The sequence below is a fragment of the Somniosus microcephalus genome, chromosome 15 (assembly GCF_052327205.1).
Source record: "Somniosus microcephalus isolate GS21.2 chromosome 15, FLI_Smic_1.0, whole genome shotgun sequence".
Taxonomy (NCBI): domain Eukaryota; kingdom Metazoa; phylum Chordata; class Chondrichthyes; order Squaliformes; family Somniosidae; genus Somniosus; species Somniosus microcephalus.
In genome coordinates this window covers 99880170-99902128 of record NC_141001.1, presented here as the reverse complement: position 1 = coordinate 99902128, position 21959 = coordinate 99880170, and the positions used below count along the sequence as shown (strand labels likewise).

The 21959-nt window shown below is 44.1% G+C and overlaps 1 protein-coding gene across 7 annotated transcripts in view; it reads left to right on the top strand.

The window, feature by feature from the left end:
* nav2a (neuron navigator 2a) overlaps positions 1–21959 on the top strand; it is a 534653-nt gene that overhangs the window by 467848 nt on the left and 44846 nt on the right. For all 7 annotated transcript variants that reach the window (XM_086008162.1, XM_086008160.1, XM_086008161.1 and 4 more), the window contains 3 exons: positions 16118–16201; positions 16697–16808; positions 19655–19800. In XM_086008162.1, the coding sequence (XP_085864288.1) occupies positions 16118–16201; positions 16697–16808; positions 19655–19800 (342 nt within the window). The remainder of the gene's footprint in view (positions 1–16117; positions 16202–16696; positions 16809–19654; positions 19801–21959) is intronic.

Genomic DNA, 21959 nt, shown 5'->3' with positions numbered 1-21959 from the left:
AAATCAGGATGAAGCACTTAAAGTCTAAGGAACATAGGGAGATGGTGGCGCTACAGCTGGCAGCTGATAAGGGAGCCCCGAGAGTCTCCAAGAAGCAGAAAAGAAAAAGACGAAGCAGAAGGTGATAACCATCTAAATCATTATCACTTCTACCAGATCATGTACGTGGGCCCTACGAAGGGAGCCAAATCAGTTGGCAAGTAGGAAAAATTACCAAGGCAGTCCAGCTGTTTGTAAAAGTCAGCACTGCTGGTTCAGCAGGACGGAAGTTCAAGCTGTTAAGTCAAGGGAAAGACTATTGGATGAGTCACGCTAGCAATGTGAACCGGCTACACCACAGAGATGTTATTCGGACCAAGTCAAGACCAGAGACTGAATCTGTGAACTGTTCCCGCAGGGACTGAATCTGTAAACTGTTTCCCGCATAGATTATACCTGTGAATTGTTTTACATGAAGTTGAATATACGTTATGTTTAATGGGGGACTAAGTATGTTGTAAGCTAAAAAGGGAGGATTGTAGTGTATGTATCCGTCTACCTTTAAGAAAACCATTGTATGTAACCGTTCACCTTTAAGAGAACTATTTTAGGTGTGGCACTACTTTGTTGGCTTCTGTATACTGTAATACCGACGGTGACCACACCGGTATATAAGTGCTGTGTCAGGATTTATTTGGCAGATTCGCCCTGACCTTCGAATAGTAAAGTCCTGTTTTAAGTTACTCTGGTAGTCTGTGTATTAATTAACTAAACAACTCACAGACTTTACAGACAGTGTATTCCATATCTGACGACTTGCAACATTTCCTCCTTGTGGGGAATCATCTGGACTCTGCTGTGTACCTTTCCCAACCATGTGGCTGAAATTCAACCATACAGATCTGAAGGTCCCAGGTTCACTTTCCAATCTGTGCCAAGTTAACTGGTTTCAACTGAGCAGCGCAGGTTAGAGCTAAGAAAAGGAAAACATAAGATTGATATCGGGAAGATCATAAACAGAATAACTTTCTATATAGAATGATGGAAGGGACAACTTTGGAGCTGGTTAAGAAAAAAATGAAATGCTATGATGGGGTGTGGGGAGGTGTTGGATTTTTTTGGAAGGATGAACCAAGATGGGGGTGACATGAATCTTGTCATTCATGTGGAAATGACTTATGAAATGATACTGGGCGGCCTGCTGGTGGCGCTGTCCAGGGAGAGTATAAATACTCGGGCATGGGCCCAGCTTGCTCAGGACATTCTTTAACAGGAACTAGTGAAGGACACAACTAGATCTCCATGTTGAAAAACAGTTGATTAAAGCCTTGTTTAATACTCCGACCAAATGCCTAGTAGTTTTCTTACGTCGGGGTGAATGGATTTCTGCGTCTATTTATCTTGTGAATACAATGAGAACAAAATGTCAGCGTTGCTCAGTTGGTGGTACTCATGATTCAGAGACAGATGGTTGTGGGTTCGAGTCCCACTCCAAGAATTGAGGACCAATGTTCCCTTTAATTCTTTTTGGGTGCGTGGCCCCTTTAAAGAGCTGTGTGGCCCATTCAAAATACCCCGCATGCGCGGTTTTTCCTATATAAAGGCTGGTGAGCCCGCTTTGCGGGAGCTGCAAAGCGCTGCGTGGCCGCGCAGCTTAAAGGGAACATTGTTGAGCACCTAATTAGGCTGACACCCCAGTGCAGTACCGTGGGAATGTTGCAGCATCAGAGGAGCAATCCTTTGTATGAGGTGTTGAACCAAGGCCCCAGCTTGAGTAGACATTGTAGATCCACTGTCACTATTTGAAGACGAGCAGGGAAGTCTCGTGGTGTCCTGAATTCCTCTCCCAAACACCAACCAAAAATAGCTTATTTATCTTGTTGTTTGTGAGATCCTGCTGTATACAAAATAGCTGCTGAGATTGCCTACATAACAACTTCACTTTCATAGGAGTGGGACGTTTGTCAGAGACATGATGAAGTTGTGTACAAATGCAAGGCAACATTTTGGGGCTTCAGAACCCCTGGGCTATGAAAATTAACCACAGCTCTCATTCCAAATTCCTATCCAGTGATCCCTGCTTGAAAATGTACATGTGGGGATTTTAAAAAATTTGTTCCTGGGATGTGGGTGTCGCTGGTAAGGCCAGCATTTATTGCCCATCCCTAATTGCCCTTGAGAAGGTGGTGGTGAGCCGCCGCCTTGAACCGCTGCAGTCCGTGTGGCGAAGGTACTCCCACAGTGCTGTTAGGGAAGGAGTTCCAGGATTTTGACCCAGCGACGATGAAGGAACAGCGGCGATATACTTCCAAGTCAGGAGGGTGTGTGACTTGGTGGAGAACTTGCAGGTAGTGGTGTTCCCATGTGCCTGCTGCCCTTGTCCTTCTAGGCGGTGGAGGGGTCACGGGTTTGGGAGGTGCTGCCGAAGAAGCCTTGGCGAGTTGCTACAGTGCATTTTGTAGATGGTACACACTGCAGCCACGGTGCACCGGTGGTGGAGAGAGCGAATGCTTAAGGTGGTGGATGTCGAGTGAGAATAGGTAAACGCTCTGGGAACATTTCCCATCATTCAGTAAGCTGTCAACATTGTTTCTTACCCCATCTTGTTCCAATTGAGTAGTCAGACTGAAGTCATCAGAGAGATGTAGACCAAAGAGATAGCTAAAGGTTCATACTCAGGGACCCTGTGTCCACTCCAATTTAATTTGCAGTAGAGTGCAGCAGCTCACTTAACCTTTTGTCATTTTCTATTTTAAGAGGAGGGATAGTTAAGCCTGCAATTAGTGTGAATCTACAGTGCACCATTCCCACTGTGCATTTGTTCATTTGCTGTTCAATAAATCTGTGCAGCGGTTTACAGCCTAAGCCATGATCCAGTTAAGTGTTTATTGTGCTACCTTCCGAAGTTGAGCATGATCACATGCAGGGTATGTGATATAACCAGTAAGCTGAAGTACAGAGAAGAGGATTCTCTGTTTGATACCTTGGCTTGCTGCAAATAGCTTAGATATTTGGCAGGCAAATGCATCCCAGCCATAGGGGGCCGGGGTGGGGGGGCTGGGCGGAAGCGGGGGACGAGAGCTTGCCTATGAGAGTGGTCTGAGATGCTGAATGGGAGAAAAAGATCTAGAGTTGAGACCTAAAAACATAAGTTAGCAACTCACGATGTGGGGAATTATAGATACGAAAATTTGTTCCCTACCAATACTGCCACAGCAGCCTGGAATACTCCGCTTGTTCTATCATTATGCTATTATCTAATGACTCTGGGCTAAAAATTGAGTAGCGCCCCAATTGAGGCACTAACTTCGCCGGGTAGCGCCCCGGAAAAATTAGCACCCCCGCGCCTGAAATTGAGTGGTTGCGCCCCAAGAGGGAAGCGGGGTGCTACTGGAAGCGCCCCGCCTCCCTCTTGGGGCGCTGCGAGTGAATATTGTGGCACTACGTGCCGCAGCGCCACACGCTGCGGCACGTCGCGCTGCGGTATTGCAGGCCTTCCTCCTTCTTAAAGGCGAGGGGTCTTGTGCAGCGCGACCTGGGGCCCAGCTGGGCCCCCGGGGATCGGGAGTACAGGCAAAAGAGCCCGGCACCCAAGAGAAGTGCCAGGCTCTAGGAGCGCAGCCGGCACTCCGCGGGGGATGGTGGGGCGGGGGGGGAGTTCAGGAGGCCGGGGACAGGAGCGCAGGCAGGTGCTGGCAGGCAGGTGCTGGCAGGCAGCCAGCAACAAAAATGGCCGCCCCGCACCTCGCCTTTAAATTGCGCCTCCCCGGCCGCAGGTACGCCACCCTGACCCTGTTGGACATAGCGTCCGGCGGTATATCAGGGGGGCGCTCCCGAAGATCGCGGCCGGGGCGCTGCGCACACCAATGACGTCATCGCCAGCGGCGCAACGCTACCGGTTGGCGCCACCACTAACCTCCCGCTGAATTTGGCGGGAGGCGTGGGCAGTGCCGCGCCCGGGCGCTATTTGGTTTGCGCCCCACTTAGCGCCCTCTTAAGGCACTAACGGGTGGCGCAACCAACTGAATTTTTCCCCCTATGTTTCTAATTAACACGTCGAGGTTTTGAGATTCTCTAACAAAAAAAGTGTGGAGGATTGTTCTACAAACAGAAATGCTGTACTGTAAATAATTTCCTTTTTTTTTACAAAAACTGAGTTGCATGCCCTTCTTTCATAAATTTTAATGACCTACGCTCAAACTTGGTAGACCGTTGCCAGTTTTGGGTTCCTACTAAGAAGGATGTGAAAGTCATGGAGAGGTAACAGAAGAGGTTCACTCTGGTAATACCCGGGTTGTTTAGTTATCAGCAGGCACTACAGAAACAAAGACGCTTTTCATTCGAGTGGATAGGGAGAGTTTCATGAGAAGAGGAGTGCTGATAGAGAGCACTATTTTCACTGGCTGGTGAGTCTTCAGCTCAAGGGCATGAATGTAATCCAGATGTGGAATATTTGTGCAAAATGGCTCCGGGGAGAAAGAGAAAATTCCAATTCACTAATTATGTGGAAAAAAAACATTAGAATGCAAAAGAGGTGACTGGGTGGTTAGCTCTACACTGGAAAAACTTATCAGTGTGCTGAAATTAACCCATCAGTAAAAAAAAGACAGCATTAATTTTTTTGAAGGTAAATTACATTTTTATCCTTCACAGATTATGCTGCGGGCGATATATATTCGAATGTGTACCATCAGATAATAGTCATAAAAATGAAATCAACAAAGCATAACAATGATAGCAGAGTTTAACCCCTGTGAAACCAAAAAATGTCTTCAATAGCCTTCCGGGACATATAGCTGCAGTGCCTCAGAAGACTATTGTCCCTAAACAGTTTACAGACCACAAAGGCAAAAATACGATTGCCATTTTTTCTGCCCTTTACTCATTTGTCGAAGTGTGTTTTTATGGTCAGTTGATTACAAAAGAACGCAGCAAGATTGCAGCTTGAGATTTGGATTTTGGGATGGCCAGTGGCAGTGAATTATCTGTTTACAAGGTTAGTGACATTCAATCATTCCTTTAGCAAGCAGCCCTTGAACCCTTTTGCCTGTAAGCTTATGGTTTATTGCCTGGCAAAGGGGGTTAGGGTCATGTTTTGAGATCAAACCATTATTATTACCGATTATTTTTTTGAAGTTGCACCATCATGGTTGTTTTATGATGGATGCAAAGCTGAGGCAGCAATGTAAATATTTCATGAAGATTGTGTAGAGAGCAAGTATGCAAGGTTTTCCATACTTACAAATTCTAGGGTGGCAGTGTCCAAAATCCAAATCTCAAGACTCCAGTGTATCATGGGACTGGCTACTACTGTTGCTTTCCTGGCAATGTACCCTATTTTGTTAATTTAATTAGTTTCCTTTGGCTGTTCTGTGTTTTTCTCTCACTATTTCTATCTACCTTATTTACTTTCTGTCTCTTTAAATCTTTAATACTTTGTTATTTGTTGTCAACTTCTCTTGCCTATATGTCTCTTCCTTTCTCCCTTGGTTTTCCATTGCCCAAAAATTCTCGCTCTCCAAAAAGCTGAACAGAGTCAATTACAGTTTGCAGTTAAATAAAAAAAAAATTGTAATCACGCCTATTTGGTAAAACTGCTCTACGGGCATGGAGAGATTCCTTAATGGAGCTATGCAGAAAATGCATTATTAATTATAATGGAAAACAATAAATTGAGACCCTCACTAATAATATAGTTCCTGTTTTATTGCTTTATAAATTTTGAAACCCTGAGCAATGCCTTTTTTTTGCTGCAATGCATCGCTGGTTGTTTCCCCCTGGCTGGAGAGTCTAAAACTAAAGGGCTTAGTCTCAGGATAAAGGGTCAGCCATTTAGGACTGAGATGAGGAGAAATGTCTTCACTCAGAGGGTGGTGAATCTTTGGAATTCTCTACCCCAGAGGGCTGTGGATGCTCAGTCGTTGAGTATATTCAAGGCTGAGATCGATCGATTTTCGGACTCTGGGAGAATCAAGGGACATGGGGATCGGGCAGGAAAGTGGAGTTGAGGTCGAAGATCAGCCATGATCTTAGTGCAGGCTCGAGGGGCCGTATGTCCTACTCCTGCTCCTATTTCTTATGTTTTTATGGTTGTGAGGGAACAAAGCATCATGGCCTTTGTATTGGTGGTGACAGTGCCCTGGGGCGTGGTGCACGAGGAAATGTTAGTGGATCAAGATAGAATTGGAATAGGCCATTCAGCCCCTCGAGCCTGTTCCACAAAGCACAGAGCACTTGAAGTAAATAGGGGTTAACACAGTTATTATTTTGCCAGGGAACTGCCTTCTTCATTCATAGCGCAAGACCAATTCTTACTTCTGCTGAATATCAATGGGAGCTTTAATTTACTGTTTTTCTTTTCATTGCCTGATAACCTCATGTTTTCTTTGCAGAGTTCAACCATGTCTGTGTTTATCATTGGGCTGATCTTCAGACCTTCCTCTCTGTTTGTCGAAATAACAGCATAAATGATGGGAAAGGTTTGATCCTGATCTAGATAGATACAATGGTGATTTTGTTTGACACCCAGCAGTCTTGCTAATCCTGTTTAAAATTTTATGCAGCATTTGTTCTATTTTTTGTGTGCACTGGACCTACTGGTCCACCAGGATTGTTCATCTGTCAAAATTTATCTTTAGAAATATAATCAGATTATTAAATCAACACGTTGCACAACAGCTGAACTGGAAATGAATGGAATAAAAGACATTGCAGATTATTTTAGCGATGTAACTGAGCAGAAATAAAAACAAAGTTATTGTTCCCAACGTGAGTGAATTCCGCAGTAATCCCCAAATCTGAATTGATTTGAATGAGCGTAATTTATTATTATTGTAGGCACCCCTTCTACCCATATCTTGTAGGTGCAGCAACAGGTATTAATGGCAGGTTAAGAATAAAACTTATTTTAAACCCAATTGCTCTGCAATAAGCAATGTCATTCATGTTTGAATCTTTGAAAAACAAAGCTCCAAATCTAAAGTTGTATTCTGTTTAAGCTAAGTTCACTTAGCTCTGGCCTGGTATAGATATATCAGGGTATACTTAAAACCAAATAATAAACCATGTTAGTGGAAGGGTACACAACCTGTCTGAAAAGCACTAAGTGTTGCTGAACGGATCAACAACTGAATACGTTAGACATAAAATGAAAATCAGTGCATTAAGATTAATAATGGAAATGATTATAAAGCAGTGGCTGCGTTGTGGGAGTCAGATGATTGTAAACCACTCTTGCTTTCCCCTCTCAATTTTTGACATAATTCTGAATCTTGCCCATAGATTACTGCTGGCACTCACTGACATGTCTCCAACCAGCCAAGCAGAGAAATACTTTCTAGCAATTCTGAGGGGGATTGACAGGGTAGATGCTGAGAGGTTGTTTCCCCTGGCTGGAGAGTCTAGAACTAGGGGGCATAGTCTCAGGATAAGGGGCTGGCCATTTAAGACTGAGATGAGAAGGAATTTCTTCACTGAGGGTTGTGAATCTTTGGAATTCACTCCCCCAAAGGATTGTGGATGCTGAGTCATTGAGTATATTCAAAGCTGAGATAGGTAGATTTTTGGGCTCCAGGAGAATCAAGGGATATGGGGATTGGGCGGGAATGTGGAGTTGAGGTCAAAGATCAGCCATGATCTTATTGAATGGCGGAGCAGGCTCGAGGGGCCATATGGCCTACTCCTGCTCCTAATTCTTATGTTCTTATGACGGTACCAAGCAGATTAAAATAGCTTTGTGAAACACAAAAAGAAGCTGCCAATCAAAGATAATTCAACCAGTCCCACAAGATGTTTGTATTTGAATTGAATGGCCTGGCCCCTCCCTTGTTTAACCTCACTAAGACAAAACAATTGTTGCACACGTTGGATCAAAAATAAAATGGGGCATATTTTCTGTGAGTGAAGCTGGTTGTTAACCTTTTATGTAGTGTGACAGAAATCAAGTAGACAATACCATGCTAAATTTTCATGCTTTATTTCTGGCACACCACTTACAAGGTGATAAGAATAGGTCCAATTAAGATGAGTGGGATTCCTGTTTGTGAATATTTGCAGGAATGTACAATATGTTTATTGCGAGGACGACCTTCGCTAAATTCAGTTCCAAACAATTTGATAGTGATCAAAGAATCCATTGATACCTTATATATTCCAATTGTTTGTGTTGTTTGATGGCCCAGCAGCAACAACATATTGAAATGTTGGACCACAATTCACAAAGCCTGAGTTCAAGTAAGAGCCAGAACTGAATTCTGGGGCTCGATTTTCATTGGCCGTTGAGGCGGGATTGGAGGCGTGTGGGGTGTTAAAATCGCGAAATCGGGGGGCACAAACCTATCCCGCCCCCAACCCGCCTCCATGCCAGTTTCAAAGGAGGCGCATACCTGACCTGTGCTGGGACCCGCCTCCCCGAGGCGGGAAGGGGATTAGTGCCAATTAACTGTTTGTTAACAGGTAGTTAACAGGCAGTTTTTAGCCTAATCCCTATTTTTATCCCTGAAGTGTGGGATTCCTGACGGCTCCAAACCACGCCAAGTTAGCGAGGCGGACTGTCGGGCTGAAGGGCTTGGAGGGTTCGAGATGTCCGGTATTCAGATGAGTGATGTGTGCAGAGGTAGGTGTGTTTGGTGTGTGTAAAGTGTTTAAATAAGTTTTACTTACCTTTACAGCCTTCCTTCCTTCAGGTCTCGGGAGTCCCTCATCTCACCGGCACAGAAAGCAGAATGGCCACGAGCTGTCAAAAGTTGCAGCATTGAGCTTTCTGTTCTGGAGAGATCTCTAAATCAGCCTGAGAGGAAGGAATTAACTTAGTGTACAGATTGTCAGTGTTTGACAGCTTCAAAGAGCTGTCAAACGCTGATATTTCATCTGTCAAAAGCTCTTAACAGATGAAATGTCAATCTGTGACGTCACCTGTTGCCGGGTGACCCTTAATTGACCTGCTGAGCCCGCTGGCGGGCTCAACAAGGTCAATCAAGTGGGTTGGCCACAACTCAATGGAGGCGGGACTACAACCCCAAAAGTTGTAGTCCCGCCTCCTGTATCAAAATCCAGCCCTTGAACTCTGTTGCCCTTTGTAGGTGCTATTTACTAGGTTCTACCTTCTTTCTTCCCTGCTTTCTCCTCTACCCCATTCTTCTCTCTCTTACTTCTCCCCTCTAAACAAAGCTTAGCTCTTGTAAACCTAATCAGTGCAGAGCCTCACAGTTCAGCCTGTGACATTTCCCCATTTTACAGCCAATGAAGTAACGTCACTGTTGTAATGTAGGAAACCAATTTGTGCACAGCAAGCTCCCACAAACAGCAATGTGATAATGACCAGATAACCGGTTTCAGTGATTTTGATTGAGGGATCAATATTGATCAGGACACTGGGAATAACTCCCCTGCTCTTCTTCGAAATAGTGCCATGGGATCTTTCACATCCACCTGAGACGGGGCCTCGGTTTAACTTTTCATCTGAAAGAAAGCACTTCCAACAGTGCAGCGCTCCCGCAGTACTGCACTGAAGTGTCAGCCGAGATTTTTGTGTTCAAGTCTCTGGAGTGGGACTCGAACCCACAACCTTCGTGACTCAGAAGCGAGGGTACTACCAACTGAGCCACACTTGACGGTGCAGAAAAAGGAATAATTGGAATGGGGGAGGGTTGAGTAGGAGTGCAATTGCAGCAGCCAAAATTCATACTTTCTCTGTTTGATCTGCTAAATTTATATGCAGTTATCATTTATCATGTTATCTACAGCATGAGACATGCACTAAAGAGTTGTTTGAAAAGATAGACCTGCATGTTTGAAATGAGGGATGTCTCAAATTTGTGCAGCTTGTCTAAGACCACCCAGAATGACTACTTGTGGGTAACAGTGCAGCTCCATGTTCTTTGTTTCAGCTGCTGCTTAGTTAAAAATGTTCGAAGTGACAGGGTATTCCTGTGAACACTTACATATCGCACTACAGACATATGGCCCAGAAATTCGGGTCGGGGACTTCCCGCGGGTGCAAGCCCCCGACCTGCACTTACCTAGCGCACCGGTCGTTGAGCTGTGGGCCCACGTGGGATTCCGATCCTGGGCCTCCTCCAACTGCCGGCGCACAGTGCTTGCATATCCCAGGGACGCAGTTAGTTCGATGCGTCCCCTGGGATCACATGGGCCATGGAGAGCCAATGGTAGCAGGGAATGCTTCATTCATAAGTTTGACAGGAAGAGCTGTCAAACCTATAAATACTACAGGTACACTATCCCTTATCCGAAAGCCTTGGGACCAGCTGAGTTTCGGTTTTCGGAATTTTTCGGATTTCAGAAGGTATTATTATAAGACTGGGAAATTTGTATTTAATATAAATTTTAAAAGTTCAGGCTACCTCTTGCGACTGTTCCATGTCTCATTCCCCTTCCTGCTTCTCTGGAAAACCGGATATCGGCTGACTCCTACTAAGCTGGCCCGCAAATCAGGTCGGGTGGGGGGGGGGAGAAAAGAATATCGGACGGGCCGTGGTTCGGGTCGGGGTCGGGGGGGTCCGGTCGGGGGGGGGTCGGGGTCGGGGTCGGGGGGGTGTCCGGGGGGGAGAAAAGAATATCGGACGGGCCGCGGTTCGGTTCGGGTCGGGTCGGGTGAAAAGAATATCGGACGGGTCGGGTCGGGTCGGGTGGGGGGGCGGGAGAAAAGAATATCGGACGGGCTGCGGTTCGGTTCGGGTCGGGTCGGGGGGAGAAAAGAATATCGGACGGGCCGCTGCAGCTATCGGACCGGCCGCTGTATTGTTGGGTTCACTCTCCCGGTACCTCCTTCACACTGCCTGGCTCGGCCTGCAATCTCCTACCCAGGAGGGAACTCTGTGACCTTCTGCCCTGCTCAGCGTAAGTCATGCGCCACTCTGGTCATGTCGTGCGCGCAACTTATGCTGAACGAAAAAACTTTCGGTTTTTAGAAGTTTTCGGAAGTTCGGATAAAGGATAGACTACCTGTATAATCACCAAAACTTCAAATAAATTTTTTTTTAAATCACATTTTTAAAATAACTAAATTACATGAAATAACATAGAAACATAGAAGATAGGAGCAGGAGTAGGCCATTCGGCCCTTTGAGCCTGCTCCGCCATTCAATGAGATCATGGCTGATCATCCAAATTCAGTACCCTGTCCCTGCCTTCTCCCCATATCCCTTGATCCCTTTAGCCTTAAGAAATATATCTAACTCCTTCTTGAATATATTTAATGAATTGACCTCAACTGCCTTCTGTGGTAGAGAATTCCACAGGTTCACCACTCTCTGGGTGAAGAAAGTCCTCCTCATTTCAGTCCTAAATGGCTTACCCCTTATCCTTAGACTATGACCCCTGGTTCTGGACTCCCCGGCCATCAGAAACATCCTTCCTGCACCTAGTCTGTCCAGGCCTGACAGAATTTTATAGGTTTCGATGAGATCCCCTCTCAATCTTCTAAACTCCAGTGAGTATAAGCCCAATCGACACAATCTATTTTAAACAATAATTTACATTTTTGAAAAAATTAATTACATTTTCTAACGGGGCTAAAAATAAACTTACCTTTCTTTAAAGTATTTCAAAATAATAAACCTGTGGAAAAAATGTTTTAATTTTAATTAATTCACCACTTACCTTGTTAAAAGCAGGCCTTGCGTCTGCTTTTTAAAAGTGTAACTGCTGGAGACTTACCCTCCCGGAGAAACCTGCAAAAAAAACGTAAGTTCGATGCGCAAGCGCTGCCTCTCTGGCGCACACGTTCCACCTCTGAACCCCTTCTTTCAGGGGAACGGAAGTGCCGGTTTCCCGCGCATGCGCAGTGCATGCACGAAACCAGCACTTTCGTTGGGCCTACGCGCGAGTACCCCGTGCGTACTCACGCGTTGGGACCCGAATTTCTGGGCCATACATTTTCTACTGACATAAAAGTATAATGGGCCGAAATTTGCGGTACCTCTGGAGTATGCTTCCAACCCGAAAAAAGTAGGGAAGTACCTGGTAGCTTCGGAGTCTTTGGGTCCTGGGCCTCCAGGCGTATACCTGCGTAAAGGCCCAGGGACGCAGGCAGTCAACCAATTAGAAAGGGGGTTCCTCATAAGCTTATGAGAAATTCCCAAATAAAACACAATTCTAATAAAAATGAATATCCCCATGTTCAAAATTAATAAAAAGTCCCTTTGATTAAGCATTTAAAATAAAAATTTGATTTTTTGAAAAATAATAAAACATTTTAACCTGACCCAAAATTTATATGAACTAATTTTAAATGTTTTTGTATGTTTTAATCTTTTATTAAATTTGAATTTATAACATTTATTTTAACCCTTACGCTCGTATAAGCAGACCCTATGCCTGCTTTTACCAGGCGTAATGGTTTTGTGGGCATTCGCTGGGCAGTAGTTGGGCAAGTAGCCCAACTCTGTGCCAGCGAAAGTGTTTTTGGGGCACATGTGGAGGATCTGTCGAGGAGAAACTTGACAGATCGCAAGCTCCGGGTTTCCGCGCATGCAGAAACCCGAAACTTGCGGGGGCCATCCTGAGGACTTATGATGGTGTGCGTATGCTGTCTTCGGCCCCGCAAAAATCCGGGCCAAAATATTACGCTGAGAACAAGAAGCGTGCATAGCGCAGTTCAATCCTAAAATGACAAAGGGGTCCTATTAATTTCATAGGATCCCGATTTACAATATCTAACTTAGCTGTGCGCGCACTATGGTGGTCACCCAGGCCGCCTATTCGAAGGACCCCGGAAAAATGGTGCCGGCAGGAATGGAACGGCAAGTTCTTGCACACCGTTTTATGGCACTACTTCCCTGTTTTTACCGGGTGGGAGGTCTCCAAATCAAATCAAATCAACTTTTATTGTCATTGTTAGTGCACAAGTGCAGTACAACGAAATGTAGGCTTGCGGCTCCCGAGAGTGTACATTTAGATTAAGACATTTAAACATTCAACATACATTTGGCTTGTAATACATTAACATAAACATAACCATAATAAAGTGCATTGGCAGATGTGCAGGCTTTAGAGTTTATTTGTGGAGTTCAGTAGGATGACAGCCCTGGGAAAGAAGCTGTTCCTAAATCTGGTCGTACGGGTGCGAATGCATCTGTAGCGTCTCCCAGATGGCAGGAGGGCAAACAGACTGTGGCTGGGGTGGGTAGGGTCTTTGATGATGGACCGTGACCTCCGTAAACAGCATTTCTGGTATATGTGCTCTATGGTCAGTAGCCGGGTGCCGGTAATGCGTTGGGCAGTTTTGACTACCCGCTGCAGGGCTTTCCGGTCATAGTAGCTACAGCTGCCATACCATACTGTGATACAGTTTGTCAGGATGCTCTCTATTGTGCAGCGGTAAAAGTTAGAGAGGATCAGGGGTGACAGGTTACATCCCTTCAGGTATTGAGGGACCAGGAGAGGTCTTCCGTGATGTGGACTCCGAGGAACTTAAAGCTGTCCACCCTTTCCACCACAGCCCCATTGATGTGGATGGGGGTGTGACTTCTGCCTTTAGACTTCCTGAAGTCCACAATGATTTCTTTGGTTTTCTTGATGTTAAGGGCCAGGTTGTTATCGGCGCACCACTTCACGAGATGCTGGACCTCCTCCCTGTAGGCTGACTCATCGTTGTTGGTGATCTGGCCTACTACCGTGGTATCATCTGCAAACTTGATGGTGTTGGAACCATGAACAGCCACACAGTCGTGGGTGAAGAGGGAGTAGAGGAGGGGGCTCAGCACACATCCTTGTGGGGCTCCCGTGTTCAGGGTCGGGGTGGGGGGGGGGGGGGGGAGGTGTGGTTACCTAATTTGACAGACTGGGGTCTGTTTGTTAGGAAGTCCAGGGTCCAGTTGCAGAGGGAAGTGTTCAGGCCAAGAGTTTGGAGTTTGGTGGCCAGCTTGTTGGGGACGATAGTGTTGAATGCTGAGCTGTAGTCTATGAACAGCATTCTGATGTAGGTCTCCTTACCATCTAAGTGATTCAGTGTCGAGTGTAGAGCAGTTGTGATTGCATCCTCCGTTGATCTGTTTGCACGATAGGCAAACTGGTGTTGGTCAAGAGAGGCGGGAACACTGGCTTTGATGTGAGCCATATTGCATAATTCTGACTAATTTGATGACACATTGTTTTGATTCAATGTTTAAGAGTATTACATTATCTTGGAGTAATCATGAACAATGAAAGGAACAAGTTGCAACATCTAATTTTTAAAATATTTTATGAAATGTATCCCAACTATTTGGAAAGTACCATATGTAATTATTCATAGGAGTATAAGGGTGTGTTCACGCCACTTTTAGCGTTGCTTTGCAAAGACTGAACTGAGTTTGAGGGAGTAGCTTCAGTCTAAATAGGAGCCAACTGCAAAACTTGACTGACATCCGCCAATAGTAATTACAGAGCTGAGGGAGTGTGGAATTAATACTTGGTGGTGAAGTGAGTTTATTACAAATTTGGGTATGCTGTTGATACTTTCCGCGGATTCAATGACGTCAGCCTCTCCCATAAGAGGTCAGAGCATCTTACTCTTATAGGTGCTCACTCACAATGCCCTGTATCTAATTGTACAATCAAGGGGCCTAGGGTTTAACAGTGGGACCCCCAGGTGACCAGATATCTGCGTCCTTTACACATGTGTTCTTTCAATTTCTCCAAAGACGACCGACTTAACACTGGATGAGGTGAAGCTTGGTTCAAATAGTAAAGATGATTTATTCCACAGTGAGGTTAAAATATAGAACACTAATTATAATCTTTTTACTTAGTTCAATCAATACAACCTATTTCCCCATAGTAACATAAAAATAATAAAGAGGCTATACTACCCACTTCAGTGAGTCACCTTGTTTGACTTAAGTGGACCAACTCCTCTGCATTTTGATTTATTGATCTTGCATCTTCCAGGGCCTTTCGCTTCAGCAGCCCCTCTCTTGCCAAAACTAGACTACATTTTAAGTGTCTCAGTTCTAATCCTCCTCCTTATAGAGAGTCAGAGCTTTTCCCAACATTGGGTGAACTTTTTTTTTCTGATGACCCAGTCAAGCTAATGAGTCATTCATTTAGTGTCTGGGAGAAACAATTTCTGTTTAGCACCCTTTGTCTGGTTATTTTTTTTTAACTTGTGCAACTACACATTAAACCCAGCACTTTTACCAAACCCTTTCTCTGGAAACATGTCAAAACAATTGTGAAAAGTTGTTTAGACTACTTACACAGGTGGTGCTTAAAACCTTTCATTTTTAATTGACTGACAGGATATTTGATGGCCCTCTTTTCTCAGTCTGTCCCTAATTTAAACCATTTATATCAATTTAAATTCATTTACAGCAACAGTGAATTGGGTTCCATGTTCTGTCTTCTCAGTTTGTGTCGGGTTCGATGGCCCTCGGGACCTTTTGCCTCTTGGCATGTAATTGTCTCTGCTGCCATTCTTTTAACACTGAGTTGGGACCTCTGTCTTGGTTTTCTTCACCTCACAAAGTTGAGTAACACCCACTCTCAGCAATGATAACAGATCCAGAATATCAAGAAGTGCTTTGAAACTGCGTATCCACATTCAAGTCTATGCCCTTTAAGTTCTCGAACGCTACAAATGGGGTCAGTGTTTGTGTGTTTTAACCCAAAAACTGACATTTAAATTCTCTTAACTTTAAAGGTAAGATCTATGACCTGTTCGTTCAGTAAGGCACAATGGTGCATGTTGACAGTGTTCAGAGAAACAAAAGGTTTCAGTGTTTGTGTGAACTTGTGTAGCACTCGTGTTCCTCGTTGGTGTTCATTCTAAACACGCCATCAAAAGTTGCCAAGCAGCAATGTTTCATGCTCCTGTACTATTCCTAAGCTGGCTGCTGGGAGGTGTGCCTAGATTTTGTCTTCTGCTCAAAGCCTCCATCTTGCAACATGGCTGAGATCAGCAACTCATTGTATAAATGAGGCAGGGGGAGGTAACTTTTAACACAGGGCAAAAATAATGGTTGCTGGTTGAAAAGATGGTGCCATAATGTCTGAAGCTCTTTTAAACAACTAGGTATCAAATAACTGCAAGTACTGAATGGAGTGTGTGGGAGTTGGAGAACGATCTTGTCCGACTGGTATCGTGACGCAATTTCCTGTATGAGTTTTATCAGAACCCCTATGTGCTTTTGTTACACAGGCTCACCTGGTGGCGGCCTTTGAACAAAGCCTAGCAAACATGACGGGAAGATTGCAGAGCTTAACTATGACGGCAGAACAGAAGGTGGGTGTTATCTGCTCCCTATGTTATGTGTGCTCTAATATAGCAAGCTTTTGCTGTATTAAGAAAGCATTGCTTCACTGAGAGGCTGGCCAGTTTTTGAACAAGCGGAAGTTGTAGGGGCAAGTTACTTCAAAGTTAAATTGGGCAAGTATCTTGAAGAGAACCGTATCATCATGAACAACTGCTATAACAGCAGGAAGGTGGATTGGATATTGTTTCTCATGCCCTTGGAGATTTTCGATGTTTTTATAATTTGATGTTCGTGCTATATCTTTTGATTGTACAGCAGGGAAGTAGAAGCTAATTACCAACTAGACTACCAGGAGTAATACAGCAAAACACTATCCATTTGTGTATATTTTCCACAGTAAACAGTAGTTTGGCTTTGAGAAAAGCCAGTCGTAAATTAATTACAGCTAACAAAATAATAAAATACAGGTTTTTTTTTTCATTTGTAATGAACATTTTAATATCTACCATTTTTGTAATATTCAGGATTCTGAACTTAATGAATTGAGAAAGACCATCGAACTGCTCAAGAAGCAGAACGCTGCTGCCCAGGCAGCGATAAATGGAGTCATCAACACACCTGAGCTCTCCTGCAAAGGTAGGAAACCAGTATTTTCCTGGTGTGTGTGTGGCAGTGTTTATATATTCCTTAAATAATTATTTGTGAGGAAATCCTCCATTCATTACATTTACCCACTGTGACTTTTGCCTATGGGATATAGGGTAACTGATCAAGCCATTGTTAATGCACAATTGTGATAAATAAGGATTGTAGAAATCTTTTTTTTTTAAAGAAAAGCCACACAGCTCATCAGACACACCCTGACTGCTCGAATTTTCCAATGCAGAAGACCCACCTGGACCACCTTTATCTCCATTACGCCGTAGCACAAAACTTATATCTCTCTAGTTTGTGCGCAATAGAAATTCATTGCAATTAGCAATGTTTTACCCAGATAATATTTGCAGCATTAGGCTTTTATTATATTTGCATACCAGTGAATTTGGTAGTAATATTCTAACTAAAGTGAAAAGAACAAGTAACACACTTCTGTCACTGATTTTTTTTAACAAGCCTAGTCTTTCCCTCCTCATCTTGGGGACACTGAGAATCAGTTCTGCCATTCCTATTATCACCCTGCAGTTATCTGCTAACTCAACATAGACCAGCGATCAAATCTGGTTCTTCTCCGCCTGTACGGTCCAGTACTATAGCCTGCATTTACCCATTGAGTTATCAGAGAAGTTCAAAGCTCATTGGCACCTTCAGCAATTGTAAGTTATACACTGTTATGAAATACAAGGATTTATTTATTGAGACTTCAAAAACCTCTGCCTAGTTGTACAGTACATTCCTATAACAAATGGAGCCATGTGTTATCTAGACCAAGAAAATCCCAGATTCAATCCCTGATCTATGTTTAGTTAGCTGACTTTAGCCAGGACAGCTGAGGAAATGCTGCATTTAGCCTTCGTACCTGGACTAAAGAAACATGTCGAAACAAGGCAAAAGATTGATCAGAGGTTCAAGGAGAGAACTAGAAAGAAGCTTGGCTGCAAAGTGAAACCAAACAGTAAAAAAATTCTTTCAGTATTGCAATAGCAAGTAGACAGTCAGAGAAGAGGTAAAAACATTAAAAGATGCCAACAGGCTTGAAACAAAGGTTGAGCACAAGATGATAAATATTCTTTAATGCTCACTTCCCCAAAGTATTCCTAGGGAAGTCATGAACAATATGCTTTCCCTCCCTCAAAAACGTTCCAAGGCAAAATTTAGGACTTTGATGAGATGGAGGTCTGAGACCAGCTGAAAAGGTTAAAACAAATAAATCCCCAGTGCTAAATAGTATGTTTCCCAGAGTGATGAGAGGGACCAGCAAGATTTGTGTGGCATTGGCAATCATTATGAGGGAGTCAATGGACACTGCAGGAGGTACCAGTAGATCAGACACAGATGAATATGGTGCTCATATTCCAAAAGGGTGATTGAACAGACACTGATAACTAAAGGTTAAGGGGTGATTTGATTGAGGTTTTTAGGATTTTGAAAGGAATTGATGGGGTAGCTAGAGAGAAACTTTCTTTCCGCTGGTGGGGGAGTCGAGGACAAGGGAACATAACCTTAAAATCAGACCCAGGCCATTCAGGAGAGAAGTTAGGAAACACTTCTTCACACAAAGGGTGGTCGAAGTGTGGGACTCTCTCCTATAAAGCAGTAGATGCGAGCTCAATTAATAATCTTAAATCTGAGAGCGAGAGATTTTTGCTAGCCCAGGGTATAAAATGATATGGAGCCAAAGTGGGTGGATGGAGTTAAGATACAGATCAGCCATGATCTTATTGAATGGCAGAACAGGCTGGAGGGGCTGAACGGCCTACTCCTGTTCCTATGTTCCCAACAAAGCCATAAGTCTTACTTCAATTCCATGTAAAATAATGGAATTATCAGGTGTAAACTTGATCACCTGTACAACAACATGTTAGTAAACAGCAGTGAACGTGACTTTATTGGGGGAAGTTACTGTCTGACCCGCCTCCATGTTTTCTTTGAGGAAGAGCCAATCCTAGTTAAAGAGGTCTCGGGGTATTGGAGAATACAAGTCAGAGGAGGTCAGGCAGACATACCTGGAGTACCGTGCCCAGTTTGTCCCTGAAACAATGGGGCCTTTGAAGCCATGAATTGAAGCCGTTGATTTGATCCCTAGTATCAGAGGGTTAAGTTATACCGGATATGGAGTGCATACTTACAGAAAGGAATACACCCCACCTACTTAAGTACATAGAGCTCAGGTACAGATTGGCAAGAGCTAACCCATAGGAACTTTCAAATATGTGCAAGTGAACCTAAAATTGCAGTTTCTTAGTGGAGACGACTGGTAAACATCCTGCTGCTTTTAGCCAGGGTCGCCCTTTCCTTTAGGGCATTTGCTAATAGGAATATCTGGAGACGAATAGGGAAAAATCCAAGTCCCCAATGATAAGTCTATCCCATTAATGGGCCAAGCTAGCTAATCAATCATTAGCAAAGAGACTTGCCTTTCTCCTTTCTCCCTCACCCCCAGGGAATACTAGATGTCATGATAAAGAGGGAGGGGGTGGGGGCTGTAACTGTAGTCTCAGTCTGGATGGATGAGCTTGGCTGACTGAACCTGCCTGTCTTAGCTGTAACAATTTTTTTTTACGGAATTCTTTTATGTGTATGTAGCAAGGCAATAAAAGAGTTTACAGCTGCAACTCGGGTACAAAGATTCATGAGTAATCTAGTAGCTGGCATAGAGCGAGGTACTCATTTGTGTTACGACCTTACTATAAACATCTATTAGATTACCTTAATCTAATGTGTCAATCAAATGAGGATGTACAGTTGTTGTGTAAACTGTGATGAAACGCACTAAGGAATTACATGGAGCCGGTTCTGATATCACTACCATCCCTTCACGCCAGGAAACGGTACATCTCAGTCAGCAGACCTCCGGATCCGACGGCAGCATTCATCGGACAGCGTGTCTAGTATTAACAGTGCCACCAGCCATTCTAGTGTGGGCAGCAGTGCAGAGGTGGATTCCAAGAAAAAGAAGAAGAAGAACTGGGTAAATCTATGGCTTTAAACTTTTGAGTGCGCTTTTAAAATCAAGTTTCAATCCACAGTGCCCTGTACAAATTCACATATGCTCCAGGCCAAGCTTGGAAATCAGGGGGATTTTGTGTTCCCATATATGGTGTAAGGCATCATGTGCACAGTATGTAACAAAAAGGGCCAAAAATCGCAGTTATTATTATCATTATCATCCCCCTGTACACCACCCCCCCATCATTATCACCCTCCTGTCCACCCCTCCCCCCCCCCCCCCGCCATCATTATCACCCCCTGCGAAAGGAATACGCACCTACCTGATGGCGGCGAGGCTGCGAAAACTTGGGGTCTGGTACTGCGAGGCAGAGGGCAGCGTAATGGCCCACGGATTCCAGGGACCCAGCCTGTGCGGAAGCGTACCTGGAATCACGTGGACCTGGTCCTCCAATCACAAAATAGAATTAGGTTTTAATCATTTCCAAAGGGAATCCCGTAATCAGATTTAATGGAATCCCGAAATCAGATTTAAATACAATTTACAGGATTGGAATTTAATTCCTAATTAGCTTCATTCCACCAACTTGCTAAAAATTTAATTTTTTGATAATTTTAGACATCATTAAAACTCTTATATATTTGCAGAAACATTCAAAAACTCATTTGATACAGTGTATGTGTATGATTTCCGAGATGAAAATATTTAATGCATGCCTGAGGTATCCCCTTACGCTGATGCAAACAGGCCCTGTGCCTGTTTGCATCAACCGTAACATTTCTATATAAGCAATTGCTGACCAGTCGGTGGGCAAATAGCCCAACTCTGCGCCAGCAATTGCTTTTTCTTGAGCCGTGCGGATGGCCTGTCAATGCGTACGTTGACAGACCACAAGTTCTGGATTTCGCGCAAGCGCATGTAGAAATCCCGAGCTTGTGGTAGATTTCAAAGGAGGTATGACGACGTACTCTGTGCGCCGCCGTACCCACTGCAAAAACCTGGGCCATTATATTTGATAAATGTTTGTGATGTTCAGCTAAAAGTTCAGATTTTGTTGGTTTCTGACAAAATGGCGATTATATTTTTCATCCAGATGTTCTTGCAAGAGGGATTGACTCAAAGTGGAAATCTCATACCTTTGGTGAAAAAAGCCTTAACTCTTTCTGACACATTGGTGCCAATAAGGTTTCCCGATTGCCTGCTGGGATAGATAAATAGAGGCAAACAGGCATGATTAGCACGAGAGAGAAGGCAAAATGGAAGAGAGAAAACAACATTTAAAATAATCATTGTATATGTGTGATATTTCCAGAATTGGGGCATGTTTGGTGATAGGTTGCTGATGACCTCAAATAATCTGCATTGAATACAAATACCAAACTAAGATTTGGTGAAAATCGGTTACCACAAAATAACTGGGTACCACAAAATAATTCAGTGTACCCCGCATGTCCTGTTGGCTCGTGGAATGCATGTATCTCTTGGCTTTGTGAATTGCCATGGCATTTTAACTGTTACCTCCGTATTATGTCTGCTTTGTTCATTGCACGTACATAGTTCAATAGCAAGCAAGTACTTCTGCGCAGCTGTCCACAGATTATTCACATATTTGTACAAGAAGTTTAGCGCTTTAATCTTCAGCCATATAAGGGTCTCAGGCTTCCCCTCCCTGCCCCCACCTCCACAGAGTGATACATTGCTGCCCTCCCTGCCCCCACCTCCACAGAGTGACACATTGCTGCTCTGATTTTACACCACCTCATTGTGGGGGGTGCCTCTGCTGTGCCTCTACAGTCACAGATCATTCACCCCAAGTATATAAATGACCCTAGCCACGCGATTTGGGACAGGGTCAAAGGCCTGGCCAAGCGGCGAACAAAATCATAGAATAGTACATCAAAGAAGGAGGCCATTCGGCCCATTGAGTCTGTACCAGCTCTTTCAAAGAGCAATCTAGTTAGTCCCACTCCCCTGCTCTTTCCCCATATCCCAGCAATTCTTTCTCCTTTAAGTATTTCTCCAATTCCCGATTGAAGGTTACTATTGAATGTGTTTCCACTGCCCTATCAGGCAGTGCATTCCGAATCCTAACCACTCGTTGCGTTAAAAAAAAAAGTTTCCTCATGTCGCCTCTGGTTCTTTTGCCAATCACCTTAAATCTGTGCCCTCTCGTAATCAAC